Below are 19,083 nucleotides of genomic sequence, written 5' to 3' on the forward strand. Positions count from 1 at the left end.
AGGAAAAACAGGAACATTAAAGGGACGCCGTTTTGTATAGAGAAAGGACGGAAAGAAACAAGAGTTAAAGTAAAAAAAGGAGAAAGTGGAGCATAGAAGGAGATTAAGTGTGCATATAAAGAAAAAAGGAGAAAGAAATAAAGGTAGAGAGAAGGAAAAGGAGGCAGAGCAAGCTGTTGGGTCCCTGATGAGAAAGCCATACAGCTGGACGAACACACTCCCCCATCCAGGAGCGAGGAGGATGGAGGGAGGGTGGAGAGGCTCCCGTGAATACCTCTGCGTGACTAATGTCTTTTTCACACGTTTCACCTCCATCCATCCATCATTGTGTCCACCTCCTGCTCTCCTGTTAAAGCAGCAGCCCGTCGTGACGGCAAACACTAGAAGGCTGTAGCTGTTCTCCGTTTTTAAAATCAGCTTTATGTACACCGCTCTCCGTCACCGTATTCATCCTCTACGTCTGCAGCTGCATCTTGTTTTGTTTAGATGGCAGCTGACAGCTGGCAACTGTGGGCCAACGATGGGCCGTGATTTTCTTTGAAAGTCTGAGACCCTGCAGGAAGGCTGGGAGTCCATGAAGGTTCCTGTCGCTCATGCTAAGTATGCTAAGTAAAGAAATGCAAAAATGCAACTAATTATTTGTGTTTTTTATGGGAAATAATATCATAATAAACGTAATAACACCAAGTTGCTGAGATCTAGGAATGTTTGAAAGCATAACCGAACTTATATGGCAGAGAAAGCCAAGGCAAAATTGAAATTGCATCCATAAATAAGTAAAATGATCACCCAAACTGTCCACTGTAAGCAACACATGTACACTGAGCACTGTAGGTGATGCAGCCAGAAAAGAGATGTGTTCAGGATGTGGAGCGGCTCCTCCATTAATGGCACGGTAGGAAGTTTGATCCACGTCTCGTCCCATCCACATGTGGAAATGTACTTGATAGGACTGTAACAGTTTGGCTATTTGTCCCAAACAGTCACGCCACAGTGCACGCAGCCACACACACCGACATCAAATGAAACATATCATTATGCATTTGGGGTTGTTTTTTTTCCCTCTGTACCGAACTCTGCACTGATCTGTGACTCCTAAACCGGGGTATGATGCGAACCATGGCTCCTGTGTACCCCGACACCCCCGGTACTTCAACAAGACACATGAAATTCTGTGACTCCAGTGCATCATCAACTGTTTTTCCATCTATTTCTAACGTGCAGTGCAGTCCGCTTCACTGGGCTCAAACATAGCGTGATTTAAACATCTCGACCTCTCTCTCTCTTCCTTCTGCACTAGCTGGCAAAAGCTGACTAAAAACAACAAAATACTGCTAGTTTGTGAGGGCAAATTAAAGGTCTCTGTATGCAATATCTGCAACACCATTTACTGCCCCTTTCTCAGACGAAAGGGGCGGTAAACGAAACACACCTCAAATGCTTATATTTGAGGTGTGTTTACACATGTTTCTTATCGTTATCAGACCGTATGCATTCTTCTAGATAAGCCTCTATCAGGCACATTGTTCAGACCCTTTGTCCTTCCTTTCAATCTTTCTTACGCTGCAGGACGTGACCTGAAGGGGCTTGTTTTCTGATGGTCTTCCATACAATTGCCTTTTGTAGTCTGTTAGGACACTCTGTTTGCTACATGGTGGCCTGTTGTGTGTTTACAGCACTATATTTGGAGGGTATTGTTTTAACCCAGAAGGAGTAACGAGAAGCCAAACAGAGATGCACAGAACGCACCGACTCCCACACTCCTCCTGCTTCCATCTCTCTGTCTTCCTGTTTGTCTTTCTTTGTGCCGCTCTCCTATTCGGCCATATTTCACCGCCTTTCACCTCTAAGACTTACTCCCTTAAATTCCATCCTCTCTTATTCCCTTCACTTCCTTCCTTCTCTTCCTACCTTCTTTCCTTTCTTTCTCCTCCTCCTCACCCCTGTTTTTCCTCTCCATCAGCCCCACTTCCTAATTTCCTCCCATCTTTCCAAGTCGGTAAGCCTACTCCTTCACCCCCTCTGTTTGTCTAGTGTGCAGTTTCACAGCAGACCGGCTACTGAGCGGTCAAGGTCACGCCTCATTTTATGTCTCGACACGACATCTCACTTCATATTAGCTTGGCTTTGCGTTTGCTGCCTGGGGAATCTGCTGTCCTCTGTGTTAAAATGTCAGCGTTTTAGCTAGGCCATTATAAACTTCTCAGAGGTTAAGGGATGATTCCTGTGTGTTACATGCCATATTTGGAGGCGTCTCTGCTTCTGAGAATAGTGCTTTAAGTGAGAACAGGCATTAAGAGAGGTCATCCTAACCTCGATCCTGAACCTGTTGACTCACCTGCTTATCTATTAATGCCTCCATCCCTCAACACACCTGTTACTGTGAGGAGGCAGCCACTCATGCTCTGTGAAACCACACATTCTGCACGGAAAATGGAACCGAAACGACGATATGATGAATCCATTAGTTGATCGACAGAAAAATAACTGTCAACTGTTTTGATAACCATTTTTCTGCAAACACAGCAAAAACATTCTTTAATTGCAGCTTCTCCAAATTGAGAATGTGCTGCTTTTCTTTGTCATAACTGATTGTAAACTGAACATTTTGGGGTTGGCGAGATATTTAAAGAGTTCTGGGAAGAATTAATGAGCAACTGTTACTCAGAAAACAATCCTCAGATTAATCAAGAGTGAAAATAATTATTAGTTGCAGTCCTATATAATCTAAACCTGAATACGGTCTGGTATCTGTAATCGGATGTGAATAAAGTGTGTTTGATGCCTCAATGGATCATAGTACTTAGTAGGAGGATATTGTATCTCTGCCAAAGTGGGTCAGAATGACCTATTAAGGCAAAGATATGAACGGTGTGGACACTAGTAACTGTTACTCAGTGATTTCCACTTCTGCCCAGCTCAAGCAGCTGGATTTTTCCTGTTGTTGGAAACAAATATCACACTTTTTGAGTAAGCAACTGTGAAAAGTTTCATTTGCAGGTTTGCATGCATCGAGTCACCTGGTTGTTAACACTCACTGTAGCACTGATTTAACTTTGTGTGATGGAGGAGAAGTGAGAATAAACATTTATCTGGAAATATCTCAGTGTTTGATCGTGTTTCATAACCTCAGTATCAACCATCCTCTTCCTTCAGGTCCACCCAGGGTGTCAGAGCGGGTGGCCCACCGGCAGAGCGTCCGCCTGGGTCGCACCATGAAGCTGCCCTGCCCCGTGGAGGGCGACCCCCCGCCGCTCATCATGTGGACCAAAGACGGCCGCAACATCCACAGCGGCTGGACGCGGTTCAGGGTGCTACAGCACGCGCTGCGCATTAAAGAGGTGGAGACTGAGGACGCAGGGACTTACATCTGCAAGGCCACCAACGGGTTCGGCAGCGTGAACATCAACTACACACTCATCGTTATAGGTAAGTGCTGCTGTGGCGGCGAGACACCCATACAAACCTGGACTAAATAGACAGAGCATGAAGAAAAATACATATAGTCTACCAGCAACTTCAGTCACACATAAATCTTATTCTGGAGGAAGACTCTGAGGAAAACTACACCAGTCGTTTGTTGAGGTAGCGTGGAGCTGTGTATTTTTCATGATGACAGACTGATAAAAACCAGCCATCAGTGAGTAAAGCACCACGTCTTGCTCTTTTATTTCTCTGAGCCTCTCTTGCCTTCTTCCCATTCATTTACGTTTGCATTTGGTCCACTGTGCTCACATCTTCTCGTCATCATTACACATGATTTTTCACTCTTTGCTTTTCTTTTTTTCTTTGGCTTTCTTTGTTGTTGCCCATGCTTGCTCGCTTGCTGCCATTGACTGTGCTGCGAGCGTTTCCAGGATATAATTAGGCAGGTTCGCCTGGTGGGGCCTTCATATAGTTATCAAGCCTGCGGAGCTCTTCAGACAATGAAGCGCTGCTTTTGTCTCAGTTTTTCTGCTTGTGTGTGTGTGTGTGTGTGTGAGTGTGTGTGTGTGTGAGTTTTTGTGTGTGTGTGTGTGAGACCACAGTTGTTGTGCTTGTGTGTTCCTTTATGATTATGAATGAGAGTTTGTTAAAGAAGATGCTTTTGTTTTTCCCCTGGTTGTGTGTGTGTGTGTGTGTGTGTGTGTGTGTGTGTGTGTGTGTGGGACATTGCGTCAGTGTAATATGGAATGTCTGTCTCAATTTTGATGTCTCTATAAAAGACTCATTGTTGTGCCTTGTTCTGTTTTTTTACATACTGTCTCTCCAGAAAGTGGAGTCGGTTGTCAGTGTGTCTGGGTGTGTAAATCTTCAGGTTTTCGTCTCAGCTGTGCGTTCTGTGAGCTGTGTCGTGGGTCGACTGTAGTCTGTGACCCGGTGAACTCCCATACAGGTGTGTCTCTTTCTGTACTGGGACCAAAATATCTGCTTCCCTCAATTCCCGTCCGTGTGAACAAAATACCTGCAGGGAAGATGGTGTGTGACAGTGTGTGTCTGTGTGCTGCTGCTCTGTGTGTGTGCATCATTCCATGTGTTTCTCTACATGCCATTCTGTGTGTGTGTGTGTGTGTCAGCTTCCAGCGATCCAGAGAATCTGACTAAAGCATCTCACTCTGCCCAGCGTCAGCACTTCAAAGACGGGCTCGAGTAAAAAGCTCCCAAACAGATACAACAACCGATATTTCCCGTGTTTTAATGATCGGAGATGATGCATGTTGACAGAGAATTGATAAATCTTCTAATTCAACTTTGTGAACAGTCATGACATCACGGGTTACCAATAAAGTTTCGCATTTTCTTGCAAAAAATTTAATTCCTTCACCTATAACTGATAAAGCTGTTCAGATTCTTTGTTTTTGAGAGTTGATGATTTGTGACATGAGACCAAGTAACAAACGTTAAAGAGTAAAAGGCTCATATTGGTTTCCTTCTTATAGATGCAGTAATACATCAAATCCAAAGATATTAAAGTGCTTCACTTTATCACATTAATGAGGCAGCTGATTTTACCGCCATGTTTTGTTCCTGTTAAATTTGCGTTCCAGTTGTTGCTGCAGGAATAGATTTTTTATCCGTGTTGGTACAATAAATTGGCATATTGGCAGTGAATAACATCCTTTCATCTCCAGTAATGATTATCGGTATGTGATCCGAAGCTGTATCGGTCTTGACCTGAACTTCAAAGGCAAGCTGGCATACAGAGGGCAGCGGGGCGGGGGAGGGGGGCAGCAGCTGCCGCTGAGGTCATCCAGGCAGACAGCTGCTGCCTCCCTCTCTCTCTCTCTCTCTCTATCTCTCTCTCTATCTCTCTCTCTCTCTCGCATTCACTGTCCCTTTTATTCACTTTCACATGTGCGCACACACACACACACACACTTCAGAAACAATGGATTGGGCGAACCCCCGTTGCCAAAGCAGGAGTTTGTCATTTAAGCTGAAGTCTCATTGGACACTGAGGATCGGGACTTTGAATGAAAACATGTGGCTGCTTCTTTGACAAAAGACCACCAACAGCAATGTCGCCACATAGATTTAAATGTAAACGTCAAACTGTGTATTAGATGTAACTGTCGGCTGTTTTTATGCATCTTTAACAACATGGGTACAGTTGACAAAATGCTCTCACCTTTAAGTCCACCTAGTAGTTTTTCTGGAGAGGTCAATCATATAGTCTCTGTTAACATGTGGACTTTGCCCAGTTTTAGAACTTTTTCTCTTCCTTAAACTCAACTTTTTGCATTTTTTCTTAAAGTCTACAGTTCGACTCAGTCTTCTGGTTGTCTGATACGATCAAAAGCACCAAAGAAGCCGCACTGACGTGAGGTTGTCGACTGTTTTTTCCAAACTGGGATCTGGAGAATCGTCCCCAGAACCCCACCCCCTCCCCGCTGCACACGCATGAAAGGCTACATCACAACACTAGCGGATTACACAAATGGCCGCCGCAGATACTTTGCGCTCCACCGGGTTCACCTTCAGAGATGACCCCCTCCCTGTAATCGAGCCAGGAGTCACGCCGCAGCATCTCCTGAGAGAGGCAGTTAGCATGGAAGGCGGTGTTTTCATAGCTGGAACAATCTGCATAGGCAATGATGTTCAAAATATGGGGGGGGGGGGTAGATGCATGAGTTCAGTTGTCTCAGTCTAAGACGTGGATTCATCGGCTTATAACTAGATGATGATTGGTTTTTTAGACTGTTGTTTTCTGCTGTGAGTTTCTGGTTTCCTCCTCTCTTCCTCCCTTCTCTCCTCCTCTTCTCTGCTTTCATCTCCTCTCCTCTCCTGTGTGGTCCTCTGGTAATTATTCAGCGACCGCTCCGCCTCACAGTAATGAGCCCACACCTGTGTCTTATTGTCTTTCCCTCTCAGTTTCTAACCCAAAGTATCATTTGACACCTTTTTCCTATTAGCACTCAATCTCATTCCTCCTCCCTCAGTCGGCTGGCTCATTTTTCCCCCGACCACGTTTTAATTTGTATCAATATTTTCACAGTTTCCTATTTTTTTCCGGGCGTAATAGCATTTGATTGCAGTAAAACATCCACTGTACCGCTGCCCAGTGGCTGGAAGTGATGGAGAGGCGTTTTGTGAAGGCTTTTGTTGGCGGGGGAAATTAGAAGATTCCTCAGAGTGTTTGTTCTTTTATTCTGTGTAGGTTGGCAAATGTTTGCGTGAGTAAACAGTGTGTGTGTGTGTACACATGCTTGTTTATCTGACGCATGTACGTACGTATGCGTTGGTGTGCGTGGATTTATGGGACCACCAGTAAAGTGAAACTGAGAAAGATGTTTTCTCTCCTCAGCAAACCTCAAAGTCCTTCGAACGCTGAACGCCAGGAGAGCTCTCATTTCTTCCTCCCACTCCGCTTCTTCATCGCTCCTCTTCTTTCTCTGCTGCCTGTCTTTGTATGAAATTGTGAGATTGTTTCCCTCCTCCCAGAAGAGTGAATGATAGAAAATTTATAGTTCAAACCAGATGCGATGACAATGGGAGCGTGTCTGGAGCGGAGTCGGGAAGCCGTGCGCAAGAAGGAAGGAAAGAAGGAAGTTGGAGTTGTGTGTGTTTTTAGCATTTTTAGAGTTTTTTATATTCATCGACACGCTTTATGTGTGAGAGTGTGTGTTTGCCTGTCAGTGTGTGCATGCAGGTCCATTCATTAGTAACTGCTGTGATGATTTGTGGTGATTTAACAGCTCGACCGTAGCGGCTGACATCTGGTCATAATTGGAGAACGAAGAGGAAACAGGCAGAGAGAGATATCAAACTTAGACGTGTGTGAATCAGTGAGCTCGTGTGTGATTCATGTTCATCGAGCAGCAGGTACGTTATGAATTTTGCAGAAAAAGCGTGAGATGAAGCGTGACAATAAACTCAAAACGAGGCTTCGGAGAGGATTGTTGCGGAAAAACGATTCAGTTTTACTTCCCTCAAATGAAGCTGTGTGGTTTTATGTCAGGATTAATGGACTAACACTGCTAAACCCAACTAAAAGAAGTTTTTACTCAGTCCAGACCGACATCCTGACGTCACACAGCCCGGTCCTGTACGTCATGACAATTTGGACAACTTCGGTCTGCTTTTATTTCACAGTGAGCATCCAGTTCTTTTAAATCCTGCAGGGAGACTGCAGCTGTCTTCCGGCCAAAAACGAACACATGGGATCAGGTTGCAGACCAACATCATCTCTCTATCCCTCAGTTCCTCCATCCTGATACCTCCTCTGTTTTCGTGCTCTCGGATTACACATTTTTAATTGAGATATCTGGTGCCTCGTCTGGAGAGGATGTAGAGGTGGCCAAGGTTTGCAGCCTAATTGGTGTGAGTCTCACACACACAGAGAAATGTATGAGTTTGTGTGATTGCACACACACACACACACACACACACACCCTCACCCACCTACATACAGACACACCAGGGCAGCTGTGCAGGTCTATGCTGTATTCTATCTGTGCATGTGTTGGGGGGGGGGGTTGCTGTTTTTTACCACCAGATTCTCCTGCTCAGGTTACGCATGCAGCACTTTCTCACTAATGGCAGAAAAACGCATGCTGTGAAGCTGCAGCTCGCTGGTTTGCAGGAACCGCTCAGTTGGTGTTCAGATGAGGGTTTCAGGCCTCACAGGGTATTTTTTGGGGGGAGGGGTCTCAATTATGACTTACAGAACATGAAAGACAGAAAACAATGCGTGGTTGAACTATATTGTTGCCCTTGCGAGCCCAGAATCCATTCTGTTCCTCTCTTTACTTCTTTCTTGCTGCCTGGATGAAAGATACTAAAGGATCATTTTACAAGCATGACAGTATCGACCAGTGGATCATAAACTCTTCTTCTGCTCAAATAGTTGCTGTTTCTGGCGGCTATACATTTATATAGTCCAGTGTTTATCTTAATTTCTTTCATTTTTCTATGCATAAAGTTTTTCTTGTTCTTTATTTTTTGAGACAAATGCACAACAGAAAAGGAAACGAGCCATTCTTGCAGCACTGTTGGCCCGTCTTGCCGCCGGCATAGACAGACAGGAAGCATGAGAGTGTGCGGGAGATAGCAACAAAGGTCCCCAGCCGGTACCTGATATGCATCTTAGGCAACAAGCGCACAGTGATGCCTCAAAATTGTAACTTTTGAGGACAGAACTGCTGCACAACCAAAACTTGGTGATTGATTTGCTAGCAGTTGCAGAAAGTCAAAGCAGAGCTGAGACGGTGATTCCACGCTGCTGTGGATCTGTTCAGTTCATGTTAGTCCTCCTGTTGTAACAGCACGCCGCCCTTACAGTGAGGCAGACAAAGCAGTTCCTGCGGAAATCAGGGTGGTACTGTGGAGAACGGAGATGTAAACATGCTGGTGTGTGTGAATGTGTGTGTTTATACTCGTATGAATTGCGGAGTTGCAGACAGGAGGAGAAAGAATGGAGTCAAGTTTCAAAAGCTGTTTTGTTGTCGAGTCCAGTTGGGACAAACACTTTCAGATGCACAAAAAGATATATGTGCTGTATCTGTGTGCTGCATCTGTGTGCATATACAAATCAACAAGACAGGGCAGGAAAACATAACGTTGTTTTTCCATGCACACACACACACACACACACACACACACACATCACAGACAGATGTGAACAAAATACAGATGCATTCACACACACGCCCACACAATCACACACTCCTCAGGGCCTCCATTTCACGGCTGTCTGTCCCACATCCTCTCGTTCTGCCTCGTTTCACTTCCAGCGAAGAGACGGAAAGGAGATGGACATGACGGAGACGCAGAGACAGAAAAGAATAGGGCTTCTGTGTTTTTCCTGGCTTCAGTCTGAAGATGTCAACAAGTCTGGAGAACCAAAAATGATAATAAAAAAAAAGAGTTTTGGAAATCCGTGTCCTAACAGGTTGAGATGTCACGCTTGAATCCAGAACACTGTAGGGCTCAAGAGAGGTGTTTCTGCTCTATCTATAGACACTGAAATTACCTTTCCTTCCACTTCGTCTCCACTCTGATAGATTGATAGGTCTGTGGAAAGCGCAGCATCGAAAAACGTCAGTGGAAACGATCCAGGAAAGGTTCATGCATTTGTCTCCAGTTGCCTCCTCACCGAAACTCCATCTCATTTCTTACATCTTTGCCCTCTCTCCTACCAACATCTTCTTCTTCTCTCTCCCACAACCCTCCTGCGGTCGTATTCCTCCTGCACCACCAGCCGACAGGAGATGTCTTTTCTCTCGAGCGTCTTTCAGCTCCGCGTTCTTCCCCCTTCTGTTTGCCTTCATGCTCCATTTACACTTGTGTGTGTGCATTTCTGTGTGTGTGTGTGTGTGCGAGTGAGTAAGTGAGCATGGCTTGCATCCACTGATTGTATGCCAAGTCAAGTTCTCGTAGACCCCTAATGGGTCTTAAATACCCTCTGCTTGCTTTAACTTCAGTTCTCCGTTCTAGATGCCATCTGTCAGTCAACGGGCCTCTTTCTCGAGACCCGAGCAATGAGTCATTCTGACGGGGAAATCCACCCCAAAACTAAAGTGCTGCGCACGTTTTCTATGGTTTTGGATATTTTAAATGCTTTTGTTTCTCACTGAAGCTTGAAATCTCTTCATTTCAGCTTCCTGGGTCTCAAATCTCCACTCAAGCGTGAGTGGAAGCATCTACAAGCTACATGCATCAATTCTTGTTGTAACAACATCATCCAGCGCTTGCTTTCATATCGTCCTCCACATATCCCCTCTCTCCTGCTAACTACGCCCCACTCTGTCTCTTCCTTCACTTCAATTCTTTGTAAATCCTGTTTCAGGGTGGAATTCGCCTTTAATTTCATCTGCCAGCTGCTCTCAAAGCCAGTTTGCTCTGGGTTTCCACAGCAACACTCACAGCTAATACAAGGTGTAACTTTACTTCTTTGTGTGTGTTTTGGCTTCGCGGGCATCCTTTGAGTACACAATATAAGCAACAAATGTAGCAGAATTTAACACAGGTCGTTTGGTGCAGTACTGCTGACATTATGAAGTACACTCTGTCCCTAAATGTGAGTGAAACTATGTGAAACTGAATACTTGAGGATGTGGGCTGCTTTAAAGTAGCTCAGTTCCTCAGTTTGTTTAATGTAATTAAGACCAAACTCCTCAGTGTGAGTCCAACAGTAACAAAAGATGGGAGAAGGGCAGTAGCAGAGGGAGGTGAGGAGTAAAGAGCAGAATTACTGGCGGTAAAGAGGGAAAGTGTGCAGGAACTGAGTGGGTGGGTGAAGGAGTGGAGAAGTTGCCCCGCACCTAAAGATCATCAGTCGCCGTGTTTCCATCTATAGCTGGTATTGGTCATGTTTCATGCTGTTTGGCAAAAGTTTTTCCCTCTTCCATTTAGTGCTTCAACACACTCCTCCAACACCACCTCAAGCAAGTGTAAAAACATATTTGTGAAAAGTCTTTTCAAATTGAAGCACCTTGATGGAACCACAGCTACTGATTACCATCAAGTGACAATAACACAAGTATCAAACACGGTTCTGTACTGCAAGCTGGCACAAATTCACATTGTTCCTGATTTAAATCAATGTTATGTTATGTTGGCTGTTGTATAGCTCCTTATGTTTAGACAACATGGCTTCTTTTGTCAAGTAAAGAAAAGAGATTCACAGAAAAAATGTGTGTATTTCTCAAAGCAATCATCAACTCAACATCAAATCAGTTAAGTATTGTTTTTAGATCCATACTGAAAGTCAGATATCAATACGTTCAAAAATATTCAACTCCAGTCATTGTAAGCAGAAAAGACAAAAAACGAGAATCGCATGAAATAAAGAAAAGCAACAAATTTTGGGGATTTTGACAATGTGTCAAGTTTGGTGGTTAATTCATATGATTGATCAGATTAATGCATTTATTCCAAACAGCTAATCAATATCAGGAATGAAGCAAGTGAAGAAGCTTCTGGGTGAGTAAATGTGCGGTGATGATCGAGCTGGGGGGAGTTCAGACATGTGAAAGGCATCAACAAATCCTCTCAAGGAGACACTCACTGCTCTTAGAGTGGTGCTTATAGGAGATGTGTCCTGCACTCCACCCCCCCTCCCACTTAACAACCACCCTCCACCAACCAAAAACCCCAACAGCCCACCCCACCTGCGACTGAAAGGAAACGAGGTGCTTCAGCATCCTTCACTGCATAACTCCACAACAACGACTGCATTCTCACAGCCGAGGGGGTGACCTCTCCAAAACCTCATCACACACAACCACACACACACACACACACACACACACACTGCAAAAATGATTGGGAGGAGAAGGAAGTGGTGAGGGGAGGAGAGAGGAGGAGACGAAAAAGAAGGGGAGAGGGATTAAGAAAGAGGAGGGGAGCACGACAGATTTTGGAATTAATAGATAAATCGATATATGAAGCCAATTTTTAGGCCAATTTGATGTTTGAAAGAATTCAGTTCAATAGTGTTTTTTTTTTACATAAACAAACATAAACCAAAATGTAAGTAAGGAACCCTTGAATTTGGATGTTTCTGTGGTCAGTAGATAGAGAGAAGAGGGAAAGGAAGAGATGAGGGGATGAGGTAAGGAGGAAAAGAGCAAGATTCAGGAAATATTGAAAGGAAGGAAGTGAAGGAGGCGAGTGGGTGAGCGCGGGGCTTCGTGTCTGATCAGAGCAGTTAGCAGGGGAGCTGTGTTCTCCTCAATAGACAGCTTAGTGGCCATTATGAGGGCTGGGGGATTTGGCCTGTTCACTATTGTTACCCTCAGGAGGTAGCAACACACACACACACACACACACACACACACACACACACACACAGGCACACATGCACTTAAACACACATTATTGCTTCCTATCTCTTTCCTTGATCTTCTTCGATTTCACACTTGTTTAATTTTATTACTTTATGTCTCTATTACAGTCAAATGTGCCCATGACTTGAATGCCAAAAACACACGTGCGATGCCCCCAGCCCGCCGCCCCCCCACCCTGTAACTCCATAATAGGCCAGTCTATTGACAGACCTGCTTGTTCGCTGAAGGAGTCTTTTCTCATTAGGGCTGGGATTTTGTAGCTGGCCCTGCAGGCTCCATTGTCCCACTCAGAGCGGGTTATTAGGCCCTCCCTCTGTAACAACCCCCCTGCTGAATAGGCCTCGAGGAGTGGAGAGCCTACGAAGGGCAGAACAGGGTCTGGCAATTAGCAAAGACATGTTTGAAGAGAGGAGGGAGAGGGAAGAATGGAAGAATCAAGGAGAAAGAGAGAGCGGACCTGCGCTACAAAAAGGCTTCTTTTGAAGTTTTAGAAACTTTTGTCTGCTTTTTGCTGCTTCGCTCTTGCGCCATCATCAAAGGCTGGTTCTTCAACACGCAACGTCCCTCCTCCTCCTCCCTCTCCTTTCTTTTCTCTCCTGTTCCACTCTCATTCGTTACTCCTCTCCCCGAGAATGCATTTGTGTCAGCGCTGAAAAGCCCTGTATCTTCTGCAGCCGCTTTGATGTCTTAATGACGACGTGAAGAGCGAATTATGCTCCGAGATCCAAACCCCCCACCCCCCCACCCTTCGGTCTCCCTTTGTGACTCTTCAGATTCCAGCAGTTACATCTGGCTTTTCCAACCTCACCTCACTGACAACAAGCAGGCGGGATGCAGCAGAAAAACACTCGCATTCACAGAAAAAAAGCAGCAGGCATGGAAAAACTTCCACTTATCAAAAGCTTTATCACAGTTTCAGCTATGTTTCCCAAAGCCAGTGTTTTATCTGGGTTTGATTAAGCCTTGTTCGATGTTTTCTTGTCCTGCGGTTGCAGAAAGTGGGTAGACTGAACTGGCTTTTGCCACCATGCCGTATCTCAGCTCCAGGAAGTTTGATAAAATGCTTTATCGCTTCTTAAACATGCAACATAGCTGAGGTGAAAAGGGGCAGACGAGAAAACGGTGATTACAGAAGAAAAAGTGCTGACTGAAATATCTTTTCATATGAATTATATGTAATTTGAAACAGACAGTGTAGAACAAGAAATGAGCTCCAACAGGCCGGTTGTGTTCGGAGCCATCAGGTGTGTGTGTGTGTGTGTCTGCATGTGCTCACTTGCATGATGCTGCATTCCACTGCATTGTATTTCACAGAAATGCATGCGCGATATGTTTTGGCTGTGTTGTCCGGGTGAGGTGTGTGTGTGCGTGGAGTTTTTCCCCGTGGCTCTTCGACAAACACTGCGATGCTTGTGCGGCGCCTCCGCTATCAGCCTGAAGTTTGATCAGCGTGACAGCACGCTGAAAACTGATACACACACACACACACAAACACACACACTCTGTGGCTGTGACCATAATCTCTTCTCTACATTCCTTTGTTCCAGCTCTATTTTGCATTTGCATATATGTGTGTGTGTGTGTGTGTGTGTGTGTGTGCCACATGGTTAGATTTTAAGATTTTGTGCCTAAATGTCTTAATTCTGTGTGCATCTCTTTTTCTTTTCTTTTTAAGTCCACTAATTTCAGCACCTTTTAAATTCCTTTCAGTTCCAGAGGTTTTTAGCTGTTGCGAGACTGTCCAATGACCTCAGACAATCTCTCTGTTCTGCTGGAGCTTCATGCCAACGCTCGTCAGGTTTAAGCCGTCGTGACGAGCCGAGCGTGTCCTTTTTGGTCCTCCGCTGAAACTCCACTTGGCCCGCAGACCATAACTAACACAACAAGTGAAAACAGAAGTAAGAAGAAAGGAAGGCAGAGCGGAGGATGTGTTGCCGCTGTCAGACATGTCGTTAAACGATGAGGACAAGCCGCAGAGTTAAGCCGCCGTCAGCCCACGCCGACCCCTCTCCTCCTTCTCCTGGGCCGTGTTACTGGTTTTCTGCATCCCTGAGCGTGCGGTATCTTCAATACCACTGTCGCACACAAAGAACATGGCATTGTTTTAAGTGTAAAACACGTTTCTTAATGTGGCCGATAGGGACTTGAAAGGATTTTCCAAGCCTAAAGGGTGTGAAATTCCTTTGACCTGTAGATGACTTTGGGCTGAAGAGATTTTCAGCTGACAGCAGCTATGTGTGTTTCCTGTTTACACAAGTACACTACTTACCACATGGGCACACTGCAAACAGCTGCCCGATGCGTTGTGTTTCTTAGTTTTACCCACTTTCAGAGTCTAAACTAGGAACAGGCATGTACACATACTTGCCTTCACTACAAGACCAAACACTCTGACTGTTGGAGGTGAGTAAGCAGCAACAGGGCGTCCCACTGGGCTCGGATAAAAAGTTGCATTACTATTAATCCGCAAGCAGCTCTGAGTAACTCAAATGAGTTTTGAACAAAGCAGGCATCGGCGTGAGTCATGTTGAAACGTCGCCCGGCAGCACATCATGATGAGCGGGTTAGTTTTACATTGTTGTAAATAGTTGCTCATCAAAGACAGCCTGTCAGCGTGCAGCCTCGCACGGCGGAGAGTGCCAGCGTCTTTGAAGTGGAACAGGACGGCCGCATGTTCTCCACACATACACTTGGAGGGAGTGTAAACGCTCGTGAGCATGCACGCAGATCTACGCAGTCATCGGTGTGTTGCGAAGCGAACACGTGCGCGTGCACACGGCATACCCACGCTGGAGAGGTCCGTTGGTTGCTTTGAAGCGTGACTCGTTTTAAGGCCTCTCAAACGTTCCCCGCAGGGATCACGGTGGAGTTTAACACTCAGCGCTGAGCAGAGCAGCAGTAGGGAGACCTGGGACACAACGACGCCTCTAATAATTTATTATGTGTAGATTAGTTTCCTGAGAATACCGGGTGGGTGGAGTTAACTGCCTCAGGATGAAGCAGTCAGGAGTGGAGAAACTGTCCTATAAAACTGTCCTTCACTTGTCAGTCAGTCTGATTTCTATAACGATTAAAAGTCAGCATACCAGCATGCATCATTCCTGCAACTTAATCACCGTATGAGCAAAAAACACTTTACTCTTTAAAGAACAAACCATAAGACGTAAATGACAATTGGATATTAGCGTCTGTTTTTTGCAACTTATTTGCTCTACTGAACTTTACATGAAATGTTTTTCTTGTTTATTTCTTTACCCTTTTTAAGTGCCTCCTGCTGTTTTAGAGGTCATGAATTGTCTCAGTTTAACAGATGATATTTTAGATAAGACAGGAGAAGGAGGTAATCAGACTGTGGACTGTTAAATTATCGACATCAGCAATGATGGACGAGTAGCCAGGAATAAAGAGCAGACAAGTCTTACGTATGAGAATACTGAATAGGTGAGATTCAAGAGCTTGTGCAATTCGCCGGAAACCAGACTTTCAGCAGTCGTGATCGCGCCTCCAGGACCCCGACTTGAAAATGAATTCAGGAATGTAAGATGAGAAAGAGGTCAAATGGGGAGAAAACTAAAGCACTAATGAGTCGATATTTAAGTGGAGTATAACTTGATACAGGGAAGAGCAGGGTGGGCGAGGGAGGGAATGATCGAGAGTTCAAAGACCTGAGCCGAGGCCGGCGGTGTGCCTTTCAAAGGCGGCGCGTGGCGATGGATGTGAGAGATTTTGTTAATTCGGCAAAGCAAAGCGCTGCCTTGATGTTTACTAGAGTTACACAGGCGGCAGCTGGACGAGCACACACACACTCACGTGTACGTGCATACAGTAGTGCATGTAAAGTAAATGCAGGCAGATGCACTAATACACACTTAAGCACGCAATTACAAATACACATTGCATACAAATTGCAAACACACACACAAATAATAATAATAATAATAATAATAATAATAATAATAAAGATAACCGACATATGATTTACATGTACACATGCTTTATACAACTGTTGCTTCCTTCATTAAATCACTCAGTTAGACGGCAGTTTAACAACGATGAATAAGGGCCACAAGCATATTTCTGTGGTTTTTATCATCCATCGTCTTTAAGGAATTACTGAAACGTTTCTGCCTCCTGTTGTGCCTTCACGCATGAGAGAGGCTGCACTTTGCTGATGGGGACATCATCTATTTTTGGGATATGACAGCAGTTTTTATAAGCCAGGATGGTTTGAGGTTGGAGCAAACTACTAAATATATCTGAGTCAGTGCACCTTAAACAGACAGTGCGTCCCTTCAGAACACAACACACTCGAGTGACCCTTTGGAACAGGTGGCATATGTCTACAGGTCATTTTCGATGATTTCAAAAGTAAAGCTATGCAATATTTTGAAAGGAAAAAAGGCAAAGATTAGAAAAAGGTTAGTTTTTAGGAGGAGAGGGGTCGGCAGACTTTGTTTCTGATAGCAGTGTTTAACATTGTTTTAGGGGATGTTGTGTAATGCACACCTGGTAGACAGGTGCATCGGAGAAATGAAGTCATGCAAAAGATGCTATTGCGCTCCTGCACAGTGTCAGCACTGTGAAAAACAAGCTTCCTCGCTCATCTCATTTTGCGTTCGCAGGTTTAAACATTCATTATTTTCCTTTGAAACCAGGTCTGTGCAGTTAATTTAGAGCAATCTGCATCTCCTTTGGGTCGCTCAAGACCATCTGCAGCTCTTCACAGACTGTCCAGCGAGTTCACCTTGGACTTTATATGTCGTCTGCCTAAGCCACGAACACTGTATGACGACACACGCTCTGTTTCCACATCTGTGATCTCAGAGCCCCCCCGTGAGCAGCGGACATGAAGTAATTCACTAATTCCACTGAATCATTTCTGCCCTTGACTGGATCGCCTCCATCACGTCAATCTGCCGGGCGGAGGGTCAAGGCTTCGGCTGCGTATTTGCCACGTTTCCGTGTGGCGTCCGTCTCCGTTTTTTTGTTCTTAGTCTGTTCCACACCCGACCCGGTTGCTCCATCAGTGAAGTGTGAACAGTGATGTAAAACAGCCACGTGAAGAAGCACAGCCGCCGCACATGCATGTGGAAGAGAGGAGCAGAAAGAAACGAGGAGGAAGACACATGAAAAAATGAAATGAGCTTAACCGGGAGCTTTTTGATGTACAAACACGCACACGTGCGTCTATATGAACACACACACAGAAAAGCGAAAACTTGATCCCCCGCTGTATATTTTCAGAACTCATAAACCCCATCATTGTGTGACGTTTATGAGAGAGTGTGTGGAACCACTTGTGCCTCGTGCATGTATGTTATTTCATCGCTCTGTTGATATTTTACGCTCTGACACAGTCCATGTTCGGCGTTGGAAGAGGCCGGGGTGCTTCATGTATTTTCTCACTGTTGGGTTTCTCAACATTTTTCATGTCATAACCAAACCCAGGCCTTGTTGTTAACCTAAACCTGACCGCCAAGGGTAAATGGCCCGTGCCTGGCCGCAGCGTCTGCAAATATACCAGAGCTTAATCTAGGAGTAACTCTGCTGGAAAATGGATCTGGACTTATTAACGCCCCATAAAAATGTGGCATGTTAATCACATATTGTGTATTATGATAATATCAGATGGAGATTGAATGGGGCAGGATTTGTGCTTTGTCAGCTGGAAGCGACACAGTTGAACTCTCTCTTCCTTCCCGTCATTCTTGCAGTGAGGCAGCAGTTGCAGAAAGATTGAGTGAAATAGTTGGAGTCAGAATCAGTTTATAATGTGACACTTTATTGATCCCTAGTAGAAAAAATTCCCTTTCTTTTGCCTCCTTCCAGGGGGGTCAGGGGCCAGGGTCAGCGGTAGGAAAGCAGATAGGGATTTAGTTTCTTACTCAAGGGTACCAGAAGGAAAATCTGCCCTGAAACGCTTTCACAGAGTGAAAAAAGAAAGGCTGTTGGTGGAGTTCAGTACATTTCTCCTGTGGATAATTGGCCAGATGTAGAATGGAGATGTCTCCTCTGGACCTCACTGTGCTGTAGGTGCAGCAAGCTGAGCACAGTTCCAGTAAAGGTTGAAGAAAGAATTTAGTTTCCACTTTTCGTACCGGAGTCTCACTCAACATTGTCCTCTGAAGCCCAGTTCATGCTTGCCACATCTGCGTGGCCGAGGTGCTCCGCTCGGCGCACATTTCATCATCAGCCCGTGTCCCAAAATTTGCGCGCACACCACAGCGCGGACAAAAAAAGCAAAATTGACAGGCTTTGATCAGAGGCTCTGCAAGGAGATCTGTCTCCATCCACCTTAAAAGGAGTGTAAAAACACACAAACAAACAAATACAACAAAGGAGCTCTTCTTCTTGCATGTGTGGAGCACATCTGCGGACGTAGACCACCAACTGCAGGACGTGTGATGCGTGTCTGAAGTACGAACAAACGCATACCTTCACCCTTGCACCAGAGCAAGGTTAACAGTAAAACACAGTAAATAGTAGTTAGTAAAAGTAAAAAGAATAAAATGCATAAGTTTGCCTAACAGTAAATTAAGAGTTACCGTACCGAGAATGCTTGGTTAGCAGTAAACACAGTTCTGTTGCACCATCAGCATCAAGCATTGTCACATAGTGTGACGTTTCACCTCACTGCAAAAGCTGAAGTAGCTAACAGATTCGTGTGTTTGTCTTAGTGATAATTCAGCGTCATGTATCGATCGCCTCTGTTGTTTTTCCCTAAGCTGAGGCGTTTCTTCGATCGACATGACAGGTGTTAAGCTGACTGAAAAACACAAAAGTGTGAGTTTATCCACATCGTCATGAAAAGAGC

General features: G+C 44.9%; 1 protein-coding gene across 2 annotated transcripts in view; it reads left to right on the top strand.

Moving 5' to 3' along the window:
* The window catches only part of fgfrl1a (fibroblast growth factor receptor like 1a), a 69,100-nt gene that overhangs the window by 23,732 nt on the left and 26,285 nt on the right, over positions 1 to 19,083 (top strand). For both annotated transcript variants that reach the window (XM_041944696.1, XM_041944697.1), the window contains exon 3: positions 3,157 to 3,429. In XM_041944696.1, the coding sequence (XP_041800630.1) occupies positions 3,157 to 3,429 (273 nt within the window). The remainder of the gene's footprint in view (positions 1 to 3,156; positions 3,430 to 19,083) is intronic.

This window comes from Chelmon rostratus, chromosome 9 (assembly GCF_017976325.1).
Source record: "Chelmon rostratus isolate fCheRos1 chromosome 9, fCheRos1.pri, whole genome shotgun sequence".
Lineage (NCBI taxonomy): Eukaryota > Metazoa > Chordata > Actinopteri > Chaetodontiformes > Chaetodontidae > Chelmon > Chelmon rostratus.